At 35.9% G+C, this 18,258-nt stretch overlaps 1 protein-coding gene across 1 annotated transcript in view; it reads right to left on the minus strand.

Annotated features, from left to right (window-relative positions):
- Positions 1 to 17,881, minus strand: part of LOC132786514 (circadian locomoter output cycles protein kaput) — a 42,041-nt gene extending 24,160 nt beyond the window's left edge. Inside the window, 1 exon segment of the mRNA XM_060793059.1 lies at positions 17,734 to 17,881. Coding sequence (XP_060649042.1) covers positions 17,734 to 17,789 — 56 coding nt within the window. The 5' untranslated portion in view covers positions 17,790 to 17,881.
- Between the last annotated feature and the right edge of the window lie 377 nt (positions 17,882 to 18,258).

The raw sequence follows: 18,258 nt of genomic DNA on the forward strand, positions 1-18,258 counted from the left end.
AAGGTGCGAGCAGTAATTCAGCATTATCTCTGCCTTAAGCGTCTAAAGTCGAGCAGATTGAGGATTAACATAACATAGCTGCAAATCAAAAGTCTGTCTGTTTGCCTTGTTTCTTTTTCAGCTTTTGTGTTTTGCTTTTAATCATATTTTGTCTCATCATTTTCATTGACATTATTACAAAGTTAATTGCCGTTATTAAATATAATTACCGATGTAATTTATGAACGACCCCTTTCAGGGCCAAACCCCCTCCCTGTCTCCCTCCCCTTCCTCTCTGCTGCTGACGCTCTTTAAAAATATTTGTCGTTGTTTTTTGTGTATGTTGTTTAGTTGTTGTTTTTTTTTTATTATTATCGTAAGTACATTGAACATTTTCATTGTTTTTTCGCTGCTGTTTGAGTAGCTTTTTTTTCAAAACTTTTTGCTTGGCTGCACACAAATACACATTTAAGCTGAGTAGCTGTACATTTAGTCGGGGCTAAGTACACTGTGAAGTGTCGCAGGACGAACACAGGACATTGTCGCGTTTGCACGGGAAAATAAAGTTGAAACGTATTTAAGTTAATTGCCCCGACATTTTTTTCCTGCTGCTGCTGCTGCCACAGTTTGGCACATTTTTTGAGCTGCTTTCCTCGTAATTGTCACTGGCATGTCCGTTCGATGTCAGCACGTTACCAGTTGAGCGACATGTGCCTCAGCATTCTGAACGGACTCTCGTCTAATCCCAGCTGCGACTTCCCGCCCGACGCCCAGGGCAACAATCGAGGTGTGTGCTCCAAGTGCCCGGGAATGCAAAACTGTCGCCAAAGTTTAATTCTTTACCACAAAAAAACGAAGAGATCAGCGCTTACTTCATCACAACAAAGTCTTGATGCTCTTATAGACATTTATATAGTACTTTAAAATTTATATATTTAATTTTATTGTAATACCGAATACAATTCCTTATTTCAATGAAATGAATGAGAATGACTAAGGCTTTCACAATAAGTATAACAAATACTTCAAATCTTTCAAACAAAACATTTTAAAGAATTATAACAGCTTGAAAAGAAGTCAAATTAGACTCCAATATAAGTATTTATAGAGTATCATAAAATATATAGCACAAAAAACATCAACAATATTAATTAAACAAAACTTTAAGTTATTCTACAACAATTTAAGGCAACACTAGTCTGATTTCTGCTAGATTTTATAGGATTAAATGGTATAATATATAATATACTCAAGTTTATCTTATTTATTTGCTAATGATGTTCAAACAAATAAGAAAGTAAGTGTGAGAAACCAGCCAACCATTTTGAATAACAGCAAAACAGTGCGGTATTACCTAATTAATATACCGCAAAAATACTAAAATATACCGACGCGACGGCCATATGTGGTATACCGATATAGTACTACATTCAAGATACAGCAGACTATCAGTCAAAGCAGATAACATAAGAACCCTATAATTACTCTTCTAATGAAACCTGACTTTATGCTTATTGTTTGTAGGCAAACCTCAATAAGCAGACCTTAAACCATATTTCTTGAATTGATGCCAAATAAATATCTTATATGGATTTTCATTATTTTAAAATAGTGATAGATTAATTTATAATTATATTATTAATATTATTCGTTTTTTATTATACTCGTATTTTATATTATTTTATAACAGCGTTAGACATTATTACATTATTATTATTATTCGTATTATACGGTTTTATTTTATCATACAGAACTTTCTCAATGAGAATTTCTCACGCTAAGCTCAGACTTTATGCCTTTACTTTCTGTGGAAAGTTTCTGTATTATTTCTTTCTAAACTGTTCTTCATCTCTGTTATAGAAATCATCATACTTTGAACAAGAGTATCGCACTGCAAATTCAATGCTGATAATGTTGATGCATTTGCATTTAAATGCACCTTAAAATTGCAAAATGTGAACCGAATTAATTGCAAGTCCCAGAGTGCTCTAAAGTGTCGACTACCCGGAATGCAAAACTGTCGCCAAAGATAACAGTTTTTACAGTTGGATGATTCATATGAAGTTGGCGCCGGAATGCGAGCAAAAAAACTCTCGACAAATCCGCATGGCAAATAAACGTTAATTTATTTAATTAAACTCTCGCTCTCCCCGAAAACTTTTAAGCCAATTACGATGTGGGCAGGTCGCAAAAGAAGAAACAAGAAATAATAAAAACGCGTTGTGTTTTAGAAAATTATTAGTGTCTGCGGCGAAAAGAAGACGAAACGAAGGAAGGATAAACGACAATTGGCAAAAGGAGTGGGTGATTATAGCGCACTCTATAGATATGTAGGATGATAATGATGATAAAACCGTTAGACGCATTGGAATGCAATTTGAATGGAGTCAATTTGAAGTCAAGGCTGCAAATTAGGCACAAGCAAAAAACACAATACTAAATAACTTAGCAGCAAATTAAGGAGCTGCTTCAAAAATTGAGGGCATTGCGGTGTTTGCCTGCAACGTTGGCGTTGCCGTTGCCGTTGCCGTTGAATAAAATGTATAATTTTCTTATTATCTATATGAAGCAGCAGACAACGGGACTGCAAATGCTCTGAAACAACAATATAACTGGCTAAGAGCTAAGAATGAGCTGAATGCAGACAAAAGGAGAGAGGGAGCGGGGAACGTGGAACGTAATAAAATGAATTCCATAAACAACTTTCCCAAAACAGCACAAAAAAGAAAAGAGAAAAGAAATGAACGAAATGAATAGAAGAAGTAGAAAACAAAGCCTTTGTTTGGGTTGAACTTTTTTATTTTTCTTTTTCTTTTTGGATGGGGGGCAGACCATAAAAAAGTCTTGGCTTAAAATGGCGTAGAATCCTTGCGAACAAAGGATAACTGCATAGCTCAGTATACGTCTATGTGTCTGCGAGTGTGTGTGTGTGTGTGTTGACCACATTTCTTGCGAAACTTTCAGTCAACTTCTCTCTACCTTTCCCTTTCCCTTGCCCTCCTCCGACTTTGTCCTTCTTGCTCTCGAGCCAAGGCGCAGCCCATTTTTATTTAGCTTCGCCTCATTTCATTCCATTTTCCCATTTCGCTTGCATTATTTTTGCCATTTTCGTTTCGCTGCTTTTCTTTTTCTTTCATTTTCCCCAGCACATTTTCATTTTTCTTTTCTTTTTCGCCGCTGCTGCTGTTGCTGCTGCTGCTTCCTAGGGACCATTATGAAATGAATTGCTTTTAAAGAAATTACAATGCGGCATTGCCGCTGTCGCCGCTCCATGCCCCATGAAATTGCCCCGAAGGGCTACCATTTGGGATTTCGATTTCGACAATGTTGCAACGCCCACGCTGCATGCCCCCGCTCTTCTTCTGCTTTGCATAAGTCTAATTCAAAATTGTATTTGGATTCTAAAATGTTGGACAATGCCTAGTTAGGATGCACCTGCTGATGCATTTCATCAGCTGTTGCTGTTGCTGTTGCTGCTGCTGTTGCTGTTGCTGCTGCTGTTGCATGCGGCATGCGGTATGTGGCATGTTGCATGGGTGTCAAGGGTCGACAGCACTGGGGCTTTGGGTTAGCCGGCAGTTGCTCTTCAAGTGTTTATAAACAAATGACACGCAATCCTTTAGAGGCAACAACGAGACACCTAGAGAGAAGCGTGGGAAAGAGAGAGGAGAGGGTGTATGGCACGTGAGCTCAACTCGTTTCATTTATAGTTGCATGCCACACACATTACGCATACGAAACGTTGCCTTGTGGCTGTGCTGTGCTGTCCTGTCGTTGATCTTTGTTTTGCATGCTCAATTTGGCGCCAAAAATCTCGGCACACTTCAAACACACACACACACACACACAACTAGCGAATTCATTCATAGACCTATTGCGCTCTCTTTCCTATTGGCAGGCATCTCTCTCGCTCGCTCTGCGGCCTCAGTGTTGCGTATGCGTGCCCCGTTAAGCTGCGTGCCACAAACTGCAGCAGGCAACGGCTTTTGTCGCTTCTGCCGACGTCGACGTCGTCGTCGCCGTCTGGCAGCTAAAAACGCAAAGTGGCGTGTCTCATGTCCGAAAAAAACAACAGAAACAATCACTACGACACCAACAACAACAACGTAGAACGGCGTAGGCGGCAAACGCAACAATTACAACAACAAAAACAACAACCGCAAGCAACAACTACAACTACAACAACAACCACAAAGTCGGGTCACTTTTACTGGCACAATTTTTGCGAAGCTAATTTAATTTTTTGCATGTTGCTGCCGCCGCTGTTGTTTTTGTTGCTGTTGCTGTTACTTTTGTTGCTATTGCTATTGCTCTTGTTATTGTTTCTATTTTTCAAGTGCATGTTGCTCATACTCATTACAGCCTTGCCAAAGGGCAATGCAACTTTCAGTTTGCGCTGATGCAACAATTCATTTTGCCTCTTCTTATCGTGATAATTTTAATTATCATATGATTCGAATATTAAATTGAATTCCAAGAATTTGTTTTAGTACAAAGTAATTTTAATGATCCGTTTTTGAAATGAAAACAATCAACAGAAATCTACTTCTGAGTTTAACAACATCTCTTCACATCGTGATATTAATTTTCATGTATTTGATATACAACAATTCTGAAGAGTTATAAATGGTATACAACTTATGAGCATACTTATTTACCTATAATGTGCAGAAGGTAAAGTAAAACTTTATTAAAAATTAAAATTAAAAATGTCAATTTTTTTTTTTAGTTATTATTAGATTTAGATGAAAACACACAATATAATATACATCTTTGTATCAAAATCTTCACAAGAAAAATTACCAAAAAAAAAAACTACAGATACAAATACTAACTTTTCAACAATATTTTGTATATCCGCTACCCATAGGGAAGAAGGGTATTATAACTTTGTACCGGAAGTAAATGTATGAAACAACCGATCCCATAAAGTATATATGTATATGCTTGATCAGCGTCAATAGCCTAGACGATCTAGCCATGTTCGAGACTATAAGAGCTAGAGCTAGAGCATTATCGACAGCACTTATTTGGTTTGCACCCAAATCAAGTTTGTCAAATAAACATAGTATTTTTGAAGCTGGCATATAATAATGACAATATTCTACATTATTTCTGAAAAATTGATTACAATCAGATAAAAATTTTAGATGTTTCTTTTGTACTGCAAAAAACGTCTCTTTAGTTAGTTGCTTTATCTGACAATGTGGTATATATTGCACTCTATGGTATATTTTGAACGTTGTACTATATCATTATACCAAACATAACCATTGGTATATTTTTAAATTTGTTGCAGAATATTAATTTGCTATATTTTTGAAAAATATCTCACGTTTTTGTTTATATTTAAAATGAATCACAGTCAAGCACGCTCGACTATAGCTTTATTTTTTTTTTTATTCTCTGCTTTTGCCATATAATGAACATGTTTTAACTATTTATCTTTTGAGCTATAGAATTTTCTTAAATTAAAGTAGCAGCATCTATTACATTTTCTCTGAAAACTTTACTTCATAATTTCTTGTTTTATTATAGCGATCTGTTTATTTTGTATAGTATATATAAGTTTAAGTTACTATTTAATCAATACTGATAAATAAAATAGACATCTCTTTATCTCTTTATAAGTTTACACATGATTATAAACAACCAAAACTTAATATAAATTTTAAAATAATTTTACTCGTAAGTATTTTAAGTTTCCGTAACATGAAATGCTTTGAGAATGAATCAATCATCAGATATTTAATTCGTTTTTTTCGCGATGACAAATGAAATCTTCCGTCTACTCCCTCACCAACATTCCGCAGTTTGTCAGCTTGGTATTTCACTGAATGTCACAATTAATTGAATTTGCATGCACAACAAGAACAATAATAAAACAGAAAAAAAAAGATACAAAGGCGAGGCGAGGCCAACAAAAATACAAAAAAAATGTCAACAGCATCGAAATGTCAAAACAAAAGTTAAGCGCCATTTAAAGAAGCTGTCAGCGAGAGGAGAAACATGAAAATGAAATTGCTACCGTTGCAACAGCAACAGCAACAACAACATCAGCAGCAACAGCAGCAGCAACAGCAGCAGCAACTTGTGCAGCACTTAAAATGCTGCAACAACAAGAGGTTGAAACTGAAGCTGGAGCTGGGCTTAATCTATGGACCACTTAATGGATCTGCGCCAAATTCACGCATAAATTTGCCGTTTGAGCCGGGTGAGAAAAGCTGGACGCTGAGCTGTTAAATTTAACGAGCAACCGTTGCAAGCAGCGTCTGTGGTGCCCCAATATCTTTGGCCAGTCTTTGCCACAGAGCGCAGCATCAACTCATTAATTTTGTCAACCCGAAAACAAAATAAACAAAGCAAAAAAACACACACAACTGAGAATCGCAGTAGCCTGACCAGACGCAGGCGACTACAAAACGATCGCGAGGCTGAACCCAAAGATAAACGCAGGAGTAGAAGAAGGAACTGAGGAGAGGGGAAGAGAAAGAGAGGGGAGCCTCCATCCATTGAGACTCAGCTGGTAGCAGGTTCAGGACCCGAGCTAATCGTCCAGCTAACCAAAACAACGATCCCCATTGGAATCTACTCGAAACCTACTCAATGAGATGAGGCAACAGCTACGGCAAGGGAATTAAGTTGTTAACGCATTATTTGCATATTTCGAATCGATTCGACTTCTACTCGAATGCCACATTAAGATGCCTTCATTTGCATATTAATTGTGCAAAACAATTTAAAGAGAGACACCAAAAAAAGAACAGCGAAACATTCAAGTGACACCCGAACATGGTCTCAGACCCAATGAGAACCGAGCAGCCCAGCCAACTGAGCCGCTTAATGAAGTGATAAATGTTTTAGGGCAGCTCAAAGGCGGCTCACTTTAAAGAGATAAGCGCAGAGATGAGCTATCTGCTGTTTAAACTATGCGAGAATTCCAATCGGACAATGACAACTGTCAAAATATGCTAAATACCCAATAAGCGCAAACTTTATCCGATATATATCCTGAGAAAATTTACGAGAAATGGCGAGTCGTTTAAATATTCTAATTATTTCAATTGATAAGAAAAGAAACTTTTAAAATCTTCATTTCTCATGTTATTTAAATTTCTTTAGGACTTAGAATTCTAATTACTAAATTTATTTTTAGAATTTCCAGCCATGAAGACGATTTCTCTATTTTTAAAAGGTTATCATAATCCGTTAACTTTTTTTTTCCCTCAATCATTTTATTTCAACTATCTTAATAGGAGCCACATCCCTTTCAGTCCCTACTATACTTGCGTTGCTCTCACGAATTGTAATATCGTATTTATTTGAGTTACAATCCACAAAGATTCAACTATTTTATAATAACTCCTCGTCGACCTCATTTACAGTGGGTTATTAAAAGAATCAGTCAAGAGATTACACACAATTATTTCAGGTCGTTGACATAGACGTTGTTTGTTTTGGAACTATATTCTATTCTATATTCTTTAACATTTCAACTCAAGTTAAAACTTTAGATGTCCACATGAAAAATTTAAAGGAGAAGTTATTTTAATTAAATAAAAAGTATGATGCAGATAATTACCCAATGTTCTATAATACACAATAAATATTTTAATAATCCATATGCAGATATAGAGATAGAAGATTAATGTGTTTCTATACTATTACATTTATATTTCATAATACCTATACTATTAAGTTTCAGAATTTTAAAAATTGTATTGAAGATAATTATTCAACTTATTTTATAGTACTTTTTTTATTATTTTAGAGTTCGCATGAGAAACTAAAAGAATAAGTTGCTTAAGTTAAGCAGAGTATATATTGAGACAATTTTCAGTAAATGTTTGTACTCTAATTTATATTTTTTTATAGTCCAATATTATTTCTGTTAGTCAATTCTCCACTTTATTTTTCTCGCATTAAAGATTGATGGAACTGTCGGGAATACCTCTGTTTATATGAGTTGTTTATGATCTCAGCAAAGGCATTTAAGAATTTTTTTATACGCACACACATTCAGGCAGTATACAGTACATAAATATACAGTTATATTAGATACTGTTGTGTCTATGGATATTTTAATGTGTGTGTGTGTTTGTGTGTGTGAGTCGATGTTGTGTGTAGTTTTATGATTGTTCCAAAGGCAGAGCGCCGACATCTGTGAGGCGGCAAAAGTTCTGCACAAGAATAACGTCAACTATGCCAGTAACGACAAAAGTAACAACAACAATAACAACAACAGCAACAAGAACTGTGACAACAACAGCAATAACAACAAGAGTAACAACAACAACAACAGCGCAAAGGCAACTCATTTATTTTATCGATTAAACATTTTTGCGATTCGCGCAGCGGAATCTTTGAGCGAACCCAGCGAAATGTTTTTTTTTTATATGTGCGCTTGGAAAAATGTATCTACTGACACACACACACACACAGACACACACACACACTTTACACACACAGAGGTAGCTAGAGAGTCGGGGCGACATCAAAGCGCTTGGCAAAGCAACTTTGAAAACCTTTTGACAGCTGTGAAGGAGCACAGTAGCGGAGAGGGACGAAGAGAGGCGTAGGTAGCGGGGTTTAAGCAGCCGCTAAAAGAGGAGCTCTGCTAGGCTGGAAGAGGTTGCTCTTTAGCTGGGGTTCCACCCTATTTGAGCAGCGCGTGGGCGCGGCCTTTATTCCCACTACTGCTGCTTCCTCCTTCTACTTCTCTTTCTCTGCCTCTTCCACTTCCTCCTCCACTACTGCTTCATTTCGGGGGGCGTCCACAGCGATACTATATATATGTATGTGTGTGTGTGTGTCTCGACTGCTAATGATGAGCTATCTACCCAGTCAGCTACCGGGCATTCATCATTCACAATTCCTGAATTTATCATTTATTCATGGCATAATTATAAAAATTATTTTTGATTTCGACACACCAAAAAAAAACAACATAATCAAATGAATTTTTCACTCTCAGCTGCGACAGTTGCTGCAGATACCCTGTAAATCTTTGGGTATATTTCCTTCAAGTATGCTTATTTAGAAGATTCCGTGACTAGCACTTTAAGCTCTATAAAATTTAGTCTTCTAAGATTTAATAATAATATTTAATTTATTAGAATAACAAACTCTCTTAATAAATTAAGTACGGATTGTTAGATAATTAGATTAAATGGTTGAGTGCGATTCCTTGTCTTAAATTAGTTCTTCAAAATGTGGTTTCAGTTGTATAATAAATCCGGAAAGAAACATATTCACAGGTAAAGTTATTAATGTTGTTATCGCTTAATTCCTACACAATATACAACACATACTTCAAATAAAAAAAATTATTATGCGAAAAGAATTGCATTTAAAACACGTGAACTTGAAAAAACCACATCTCTTTGAAGTTAATTTTAGATAAATAGTTATTATTTTCTTACTTATATGTAATGTATATGTTATAAGCTAGATAGCTGGAAAAATAACAACAAAGAAAATTTTTGATGTAAAAATGAACATCAAGTTCAAAATATTCTATGTTAATTATGTGATTCGCTATGAAACATTGTAATTCTGAACCAATTCCAAATTTAGAACACAGCTAATTAATTTCCTTTAGAAATTTTTATCTTTGCTATATCACATAACTATTAGCAGAGTATCTCATGGTCGAGCACTCTCATCTTAAGCATTCTTTGGCTTGTTTTTAATTTAGCACAATGCTCTGCGAAAGGGGCCAAAAAAAGGATAACGTATGCCAATGAAAAGTATCACCTGCCCGTCGAGGACTGTGCTGTGCTTGGCTTGGCCAGGACTCTTAAACAACACGCCCTGCTCCCTGCACACCATACCGCCAGTTTCCCCGTCGCCTTGCCCCCCCGCTTTCATTCAGTTTCATTAGCAGGCGCGCTTCAGTTCAGCGCACACACCGCAGAGAGTATAAAACGAGTTGAGTTGAGTTGAGTCCTGATCCTGGGGTGGATTTTTATGGAAACGCTTTTGGTTAATTCAAAATTCTTTTGTTTTGCTTTTGGCCGCCAACAGCCAACAACAGCAACAGCAACAAAGTGAACTAGGCGCGTTCCAAGCCAAGAGTCCGGCAGGTGGTCAATTTTTTGTTCGAGGTGGCTTATGGATTAACAGTGCTGACTAAGGATTGAGGATTGGCCTGCCAAATGGTGGTTGTGTGTATGTATGTGTGTGTTTTAGACTCTAAAGAGAGTTCACTGACATTCGAAATGCATTTAGGCCTTTTGGGCCAGATGCCGCAATGCAATCAGCTGCTGCCAAAGTTGACATTAAGAGCGTTTACTTAAAATGTAATGCCAACAGCGGTTTAGCACCTTCCGACAAGGCTGAGGATGGGGCTGACAGCAATGGCAACAAAGTTTCACAAATGGTTGAAAATGCATTCAGTACAGCAGAAGAAAGAGAAAGACATAGAGAGTGGGAGTGGGAGGAGGAGAGAGTACTGACTGTGTCGATTGGCAGTGTTGGCTGCTTTTTAATGGCTGCCACGCCCCCCCTGTGCGCCCCAAGCTGGGCATATGGAGCAGCACTATTTAGGCTTCGATACGCTGCATTACGCAATGGTGTTAATTACACACACACACATAGACGCACATACAGATACAAATACAGACAGATACAAGCTAAAGCTAGAGCAGATAATCGCCACATAGACGAAGCTAACTAACGGGGAGATGGTAAGCTGATGTGCGATTGTGGGAGGGGAAGGGAAAGGTAAATCGAGACAATGTTTAACCACTGGAAAACAGTTAATCAAAGCCCGATACACTTGGAGAAAATTGACTGCATGTTGAGCCGATAAATGGCGCTTTTACGCTTTTATAATAACCTCAATAATTGTCGAAGTTTGCAACTGTTAGCCAATAAACTACAATCATGGGGCAATTAACGTGTGGAATTTAGTATTCAAATTATATTAATCAAACATTGAGATTGCACTGATAAACCAAATTTACGCTAATAAAGTGAAGAGCGAGTAAATATTTAAATTGAAGTGGATTAAAGCGAATCAAATTTATGAAAATAGTTGTGAAAAATTACATTATTGAGTATGTTTGACAGAATAATATTAAAATTAACAATAGTAAAATTATGTTGATGGCGAAAATGATAAGACAAAGATATCTAAGAAAGCAATTTACTTCAATAAAGAGTGCAGCTAAATTATATTAAAATTATAAGAAAAGAAACTCATGAATAAAAGAAAATAATTTTTAAGGCTGGGACATTGTTTAGGGAATATTTGAAAGAAAAAAATATATTATATTAATTTAGATGTAAGCTAAAAATGTATACCAGCATGGTATAAAGAAGTATAAAAACATATGGGTAATTCCATGGCGAAATTTGTCCCGTGCGAGACTTTTTACAGTGCAGTGAAAATAACATAAACTGATACAATTTTAAAAATAAGTGAATGTTATTCTTAAAGCTTTAGATAAGCACAATATTTAAAGCTAAGATTGATTTTAGAAACCTGTTCTGTTTTACGATAAAATATATAAATTCGTTCATTTTTGGTTGTGCGTACGAATTGCTTAATTTTTGCAATTATCACAACAAAACAGAAAGAAAATTCCAAAACCATTCTTAGCTCTAATTAAAGTACTTATCTAGAGCTATAAAAATAAACTTTTCTTATTTTTAAAATTGTTTCAGTTTATGTTATTTTCAATGTAATGAGTCTCGCACGGAACAAATTCTGTCATGGAATTACCCATATAAAACACACACACTAGAAATAAATTAATGTCGACTTAAAGACTCAAACATTTATTTATTTATATTTTCTTTTATATCCCCTCTTTTATAAGCCCCTCCTAGAGGGTAGAATTGTATTATAAATTTGTGCCTGGAGGAAATATCAGGCAGAAGGAGGCATCTTCAATATACATATATAAGCTTTGGTATATTTTAGTATTTCGAGGTATATTTTCTGTATATTTTAAGAATATGGTTTTATTGAATATGTGTTGCGGATATTTTTTATCTATAATTAGTCATTCCTTAATGTTATTGGAAAAATATATTTGTCCGTTTTTAAGCCAAACTTTGTTATCCGAAAAATTTGAAAAAGTGTTGGTATGTTTAAGATAACAGCTATCATATATATTATTTTTAACGCTAACTATAACAATATAATTTGAGATCCTGGGACTCGGGCATTATATAATAGTATTAACACGTTTTTATAAGTAAAACTTTTTCCCCATCTGATATCTACAGCATTTGATATTAGTCGCGCACTTAAAATATGATAGTCGAGTGGCATATGACTGTTGTGTAGTAGCTTAATGAAGTGCATTATAGCGATATTTTTGGGCTATCTATGACTGGTATCACACCCGCTCTCTCACGCCCCTTGAACTGTAATTAACCAACAGACCAAGCGATAACTCGTCTGATATACTTTTAACCCCACGTGAACTCTTAAGAGACAACAGAGGCAGCAGCAACAGCAGCAGCGCAGGCGCAACTAATGAGCAGCAGCAGCAGGAGGAGGAGAATGTGAAGGAAAAGGAGAGGCAGAAAGGGGCAGGAGGAACTCAACCACCACCAGCAGCAGCAGCAGCAGCAGCAGCAAGAGCAATACCAGAAGTTGTAGCCTGACGGCAGCAGCAACATCAGCACCACCAAAAACCAAACCATTGGCCAACTGTTGTCTATTATGTTGGCCCCCTTTATTGGTCCTTTGGTCAATTCGCCGACAACAACTTGAAATGAACTTTGTTTTTCGGTGTGTCTCGCTGCGTTGTCTCACTGCTCAAAATTTATGGTGTGGTGCTCTATGGGTATGGTCATTGGCATTGGCATATGGTCAGCTGGTACGCTTGACCCTCTCAACTCGCTGAATAACTGACTGACGGACTGACTGCCTGACGCCACTCATTCCATCCATTTGCGATGTTGATGTTGGTTTCCTTTTCAATGAGCTCCGCGAGACGCAGCCGAGAAAACATATGTCACAGCGGGACTTTGTGGTTCCCAGAGTCCTAAAACGTTTGATTGATAAATGCTGCGCTTGAGAGAAACAATTTCGGAAGGTAAACTAAGTCAGCGAAACAGTAATAGAAGTGGGAAGTTAAGTAGAAATATTCTAAAAAGGGGAAGAAAGATGCATGTAGGATACTGTGTATGTATCATGAATGATGAATGAATGTCTGAATATGATATATTTAATTACCATCGATTATATCATACATTAGATCGCAAAGTCTTTAAGTGCTTGAATAATATATTCTGCGAAGGAGTGATTTAATTCCTAAAGGTATTTTCGAATCAGCTTAAAAAGAAAATATTCCTAAATGGGGAGAAATTTTATATTGATACTTCTTAAATACAGGTTACATTACACTTTGGAGATAATGAATACAGAGTTTGTAACATACAGAAGGATGTCTGAATTTAAAAAAGTGATTTCGTTATCATTAATTTTATAATAACAAATATCACCATTGTTTACAAAGTTGCCAAAAAGTTGATTGAGAAATACTTATAGAAAAAAATTCCTATAAGTGAAGTGAAGCCAGAAATCACCTTATTTTTAATTTAACTATTTATTGAAGGAATGAGAAGAAGATTATATTTGTACTGCTCAGATATAGATAATTCTTGAATATTTTGAATTATCATAAATTTTACAACACATCATTATGGTTGCCAAAGTCATAAAGCGCTTAAATACGGATATAAAGAGTCTATTAGAGCAAGGAAGTTAAATAGATATTATAGATATTATAAATTTACTTAAGTAATCAATAAGAAACATGATTTTTTCCTCTTCTTCTTAATCAACAATCTGTCTGTTTCGACAATAAGTAAATTGTTTAATTAATTAATATTAAATTAACCGAAATAGCAGTTTTAAAAGAGAAAATTTTTCTTATTTTTGGTTATGAACACATCGATCTCAGCGGGTACCAACGATGAACTAGATTTCTAAGTATTCGTTATATTCAATACTACACTATAAAACTGAAGAAATAAATGTAAAAGCTGATATTAGTGCACTTTTAACTTTCCCAGTGAAAAATTTGACTTGGGATCAATTCCTATGTAAGTAAGTTGTGCAATGCCTCAAAGCTTAACCACTTTATAATTTATTCGTGCAGTTTGCATAAAAGTTATGCAGCTATACGAAGTTCCTTGAAGTTTTCGCAAGTTTTGCAACTCAATCAAGGCATATAAAATATGAGCGCTTGAACTTTAAAGCCCTTTTGAATCCCCCATCAACAACAACAACAACAACAACTTGGCTAATTACAATTTCTAATAGCAACAAGGCTGAAGTCGCTGAATTGGCTTTTGGATCGGGGAAAAGCGGAGCGGGAACAAGGTCTATTGGCTGCACCACTTGCTGCAATCAATAACAAGCACATACAACATGTAGCAGCAACAAACAGCGAAAAACAAGCTGATAATCAATAAAGCAAAAGCAGGACTCATATATCCATAACAACCAACAAGTGGAACCAACCAACAGTCGATGCAGCTGCAAATGGAGTTCGACCTGAAGTTGCCTCTGCCTTTGCCTCCGCTTCTGCCTCTAGTTGTGGCAAATGGCAAATTGTTAGGGGAATCCGGGAATTAGTTTGGGTGGTAAAAGGCTACTTTAACTACTTGTGGATAATTGCACTGACAAAATACAAAAACCAAACTCAAAGTGCAGCAGGCAAACGGGGCAGCAGTGCATGTCCAGTGTTGCAGTGTGGCAGCCACGGTGGTTGACTGGGTTAAGGCTAAGATCAGATCTTTTCCAAAGCAAAAGAAATAAACAAAGTTACACAGCGATCACAATAGACAGCTTAGTTCAAACCTCTCTGTTTTTTTATTTATTTATTCTATTTGAAAATGAAATACAATAAATCAAGTTGATGTAATAGAGATTGGTTTAGATTGATTTATTTATTAACATATATGCACAATTAAGCTAGTAACAACACTCATTTCATTCATATAGCATTTAAATATTCCTAACAATTTGCTTGCTACTCTTTTACTTTATCTCTCTAATATTTGTTGAAGTAAATTAATAATATTTTTATTAATTAAAAATACCTTAAGGATGCGAGTATTGTGTCTCATAAATATCTAGCTGCAGTTTGAATTATGTTTAATTACATTTAAGCTGCCGAAAAGTATAAATCTCCTCTTATTTACACTCCAAGTGCAGCCCCTCAAATTATTTGTTATTGCTTGTTTTATGGTCTCAGATAATGCGCTTTAATTGAAATTATAAGTTCTAATAAAAATAGATGCACGCAAACTTCAGTTAGTAGCATTAACTAACACTTGTAACACTGTAATTTCAAAGCATAAAAATGTTTAGTGTGACCAATGCAGCGTATACTTAATATTGGCAATGCACTCGAATTTCAGTTGAGGAAAACAGCTGCAAGCGAATGCAGGGTGCTCAATTAAAATAGCACAACACATTTTGATCGTTTCATTGAAACAGAAAATTCTAGGAGAATTACGAGCCGAGTACTCTTACTATCTGGATGGAGGATGGAGGTTAAAAGCGATTGCGGATGGAGGGGCGCTGTCAGTTAATTGCAGGTGTGCATGGCAAGGTGACAATTTTGCGTCAGTCGAGCGAGCCGGATACACAGGAGGGAGTGAAGGGTAGCAGCACAACATGTCCAGCAGAAGAAGGACCAGCGGCAAAGGAGACCAAGAGGCAGCAGGGCAAAGCATTTTGGCGAGAAGTAATTGTTTTTTAAGCCGCGAACCGCTGCAAATTATGCGCGCTGCCTGTCGATGAGTGCGCCGCAAAAAAAAATAATAATATAATACAAAAACAAAGGCAAAGCAACGTTGAGAGTTACATTGGCGAATATGAAATACCCTAGGATAATAATGGAACTGTCATTCAAATTAGTGGAGATCAAGCTTATGAAATAAAATTTAGAAATAAAGAAATGGTAATAGATTTGATCAACATTATTTTTTCTCAAGTAATCATTTGACTATTTCTATTATTTTTTTTTTTTTTGAGTAATAATTTCAATAATTAATTTATATATTATGATGTGAGTAAGTCTATTAATTTTTTGTTATTAATGATATGAATAATTCCCATTAAATAAATGGGAATCGTTTTAATCTCTATTATTTTTCCTTAAGTATTCATTCATTTGAAAAATCTGCTGTTTCTAAACACTGTGTACTATAAATGACGAATTTTAATATAATATATCTATTGAAACTAAAATGACAGGAAATATTTAAAAGTCTTGTTTAACATCAAATATTCCTATATTCTGAAATGATTTTCTTTCTAGAAATTTATTTTTTGAATAATTTTATTTTCCTTCTATAAAGTTATTTCTTCAATAATAATGTTTATGCTGCTAAACGCCCTGTCAACACTTTTCAATTTACTTCACTTTACTTTATTATTATAAATATTCTAGCAGAGAAAGTATCTTTATATAAATACTAATCGAAGGTTTGTTAAGTATTCCAATTTATGTATATATCATGCATCAATCTAAAATTATAGATATTGGAAAAGATTTACTTTACTAAAGTTTTATCTAATCCTAATCAAATGCTCAGAAGCCTTTCAAAATTAGAAATTGTAAATCAAAATAAGATACATTTGAAGATGTCACTTTGGCAATAAGTTTGCTATGCATATTAAGAGTATTACTTTAAAAAATGTACAAAATTAGTTAAGAAAATATAAGAACCGCTCTCAGCGACTTTGTGCTTAGGGTATTGGGCAAGAAATTAATAACTTTGTCGCTATCTTTGGACCTGGCTTGGACGCGGCGCTGTTGCTGTTGCTGTTGCTCTCCCGCTGCTGATCAGGTTGGGGCGCAATTACAGTGCTCAGTTGGGGGCGTGTCTTGGTATGAGCAGCTACTGCACACAGCCAGCAACAGTTTTAAGTTTAAAGTTTTTGTTGTGCTTCTGTTTCTTTTTTTATTTTTCACTACATTTTCCCCATCTTTCCTGCAAAGTTGCTCTGTTTTTTTTATGTTTTTGCATATTTACGCCGCGTCGCGTGTAGTTCACATGTGTTGCCCTCGCTCTTTCTCCCTCTCGCTTGGTTGCAAGTACGAGTATTTTGCGGCAAAGTTAAGTACACAAAATTATCAGAAATTATATGCACTTTTAGGCAGCGCGAATAGCAGCGGCGATTCTTGATCTTTGCACTGCGATAAGGCTGCAATAGAGCGCCGAAGTGTGGAGTCAAGAGTGCGTGTATCTCCCTCAAAAAAAGACAACAGAAAAGAAAAGAAAAAAAAAGAAATAATAATAAAAAAAAAGAAAAAACAGGGCCACCCCCACAACTGTAATTTCACGCAAGTCTGCCGACAGCATGCATAATAATAATATTACTACTATATGCTACATAATTTTCCCATTCAAGTGCAGTTTCAATTTCAATTTCAGTTTCGACAACACTTTGGGTGGCATTGCGTATACGCAGCGTGACACAGCAAAGCATGTAAATTAATAACAATCAATCGATTGATTGATTCATTGAACCGATGAAGACCAGTAGCTAAAACGCGAACGATGTTTTGTGCCATCATTTATCAGCTCGGAGGGCTCGGATTATAAAACGATTGACGGCGGCCAACAAGCCGCAGATTGATGGTCATAACAGAGATTATTGTGTTCATTGATTGAAATCATTCAGTAATGCGCGTAATAATAGTGCAACCCACACTTGCCACAGCCACTGCCGCAGCCACACCAAGCTCCCCTGCGGCGTCATTCGCAACTCACCTTTTGCCATTGCGTCGCCTTCGCTTTGTGGCGTAGACGGTGCCCAGTTGGCTCATTGCAAGGGCGGAGTTCGTTATGGTCGCCGTTGTGAATGATTTTTTCTTCTGTTCTGTTCTGTTCTGTTCTCTTTTTTTGTTTTGTAGTTGTTGTTGTTGTTGTTGAGCCTCGTGTTGAAGGCGTACTTCAGATTTAGCGCCTCTTGTTGCAACGTTCTTTTTTCTTTGCTTTTTTGCTTGCTCGTTTGATTTGTAATTGCTTTTGTATTTATTATGAGTCCTGCTGTTGCAGGATCTCAGCAGCTGCAGCTGTTGATTTCGTTTTAGCCACACGTCTTTTTCCTTTTTGAATTATCATCACGCCTCACATTTTTGCTTCACCTTCTTCTTCTTATCTCATTTATTTTATTCAACTGTTTTATGATTTTGCTTATCTGTTTGTTTATTGCACTTTTTTCAATCTCGCTGGGCACTTTTGATTATAAAGCTAATTGAAAATAAGAGAATTATAACTTTATTTAACTGCGAG

The sequence above is a fragment of the Drosophila nasuta genome, chromosome 2R (assembly GCF_023558535.2).
Source record: "Drosophila nasuta strain 15112-1781.00 chromosome 2R, ASM2355853v1, whole genome shotgun sequence".
Classification (NCBI taxonomy): domain Eukaryota; kingdom Metazoa; phylum Arthropoda; class Insecta; order Diptera; family Drosophilidae; genus Drosophila; species Drosophila nasuta.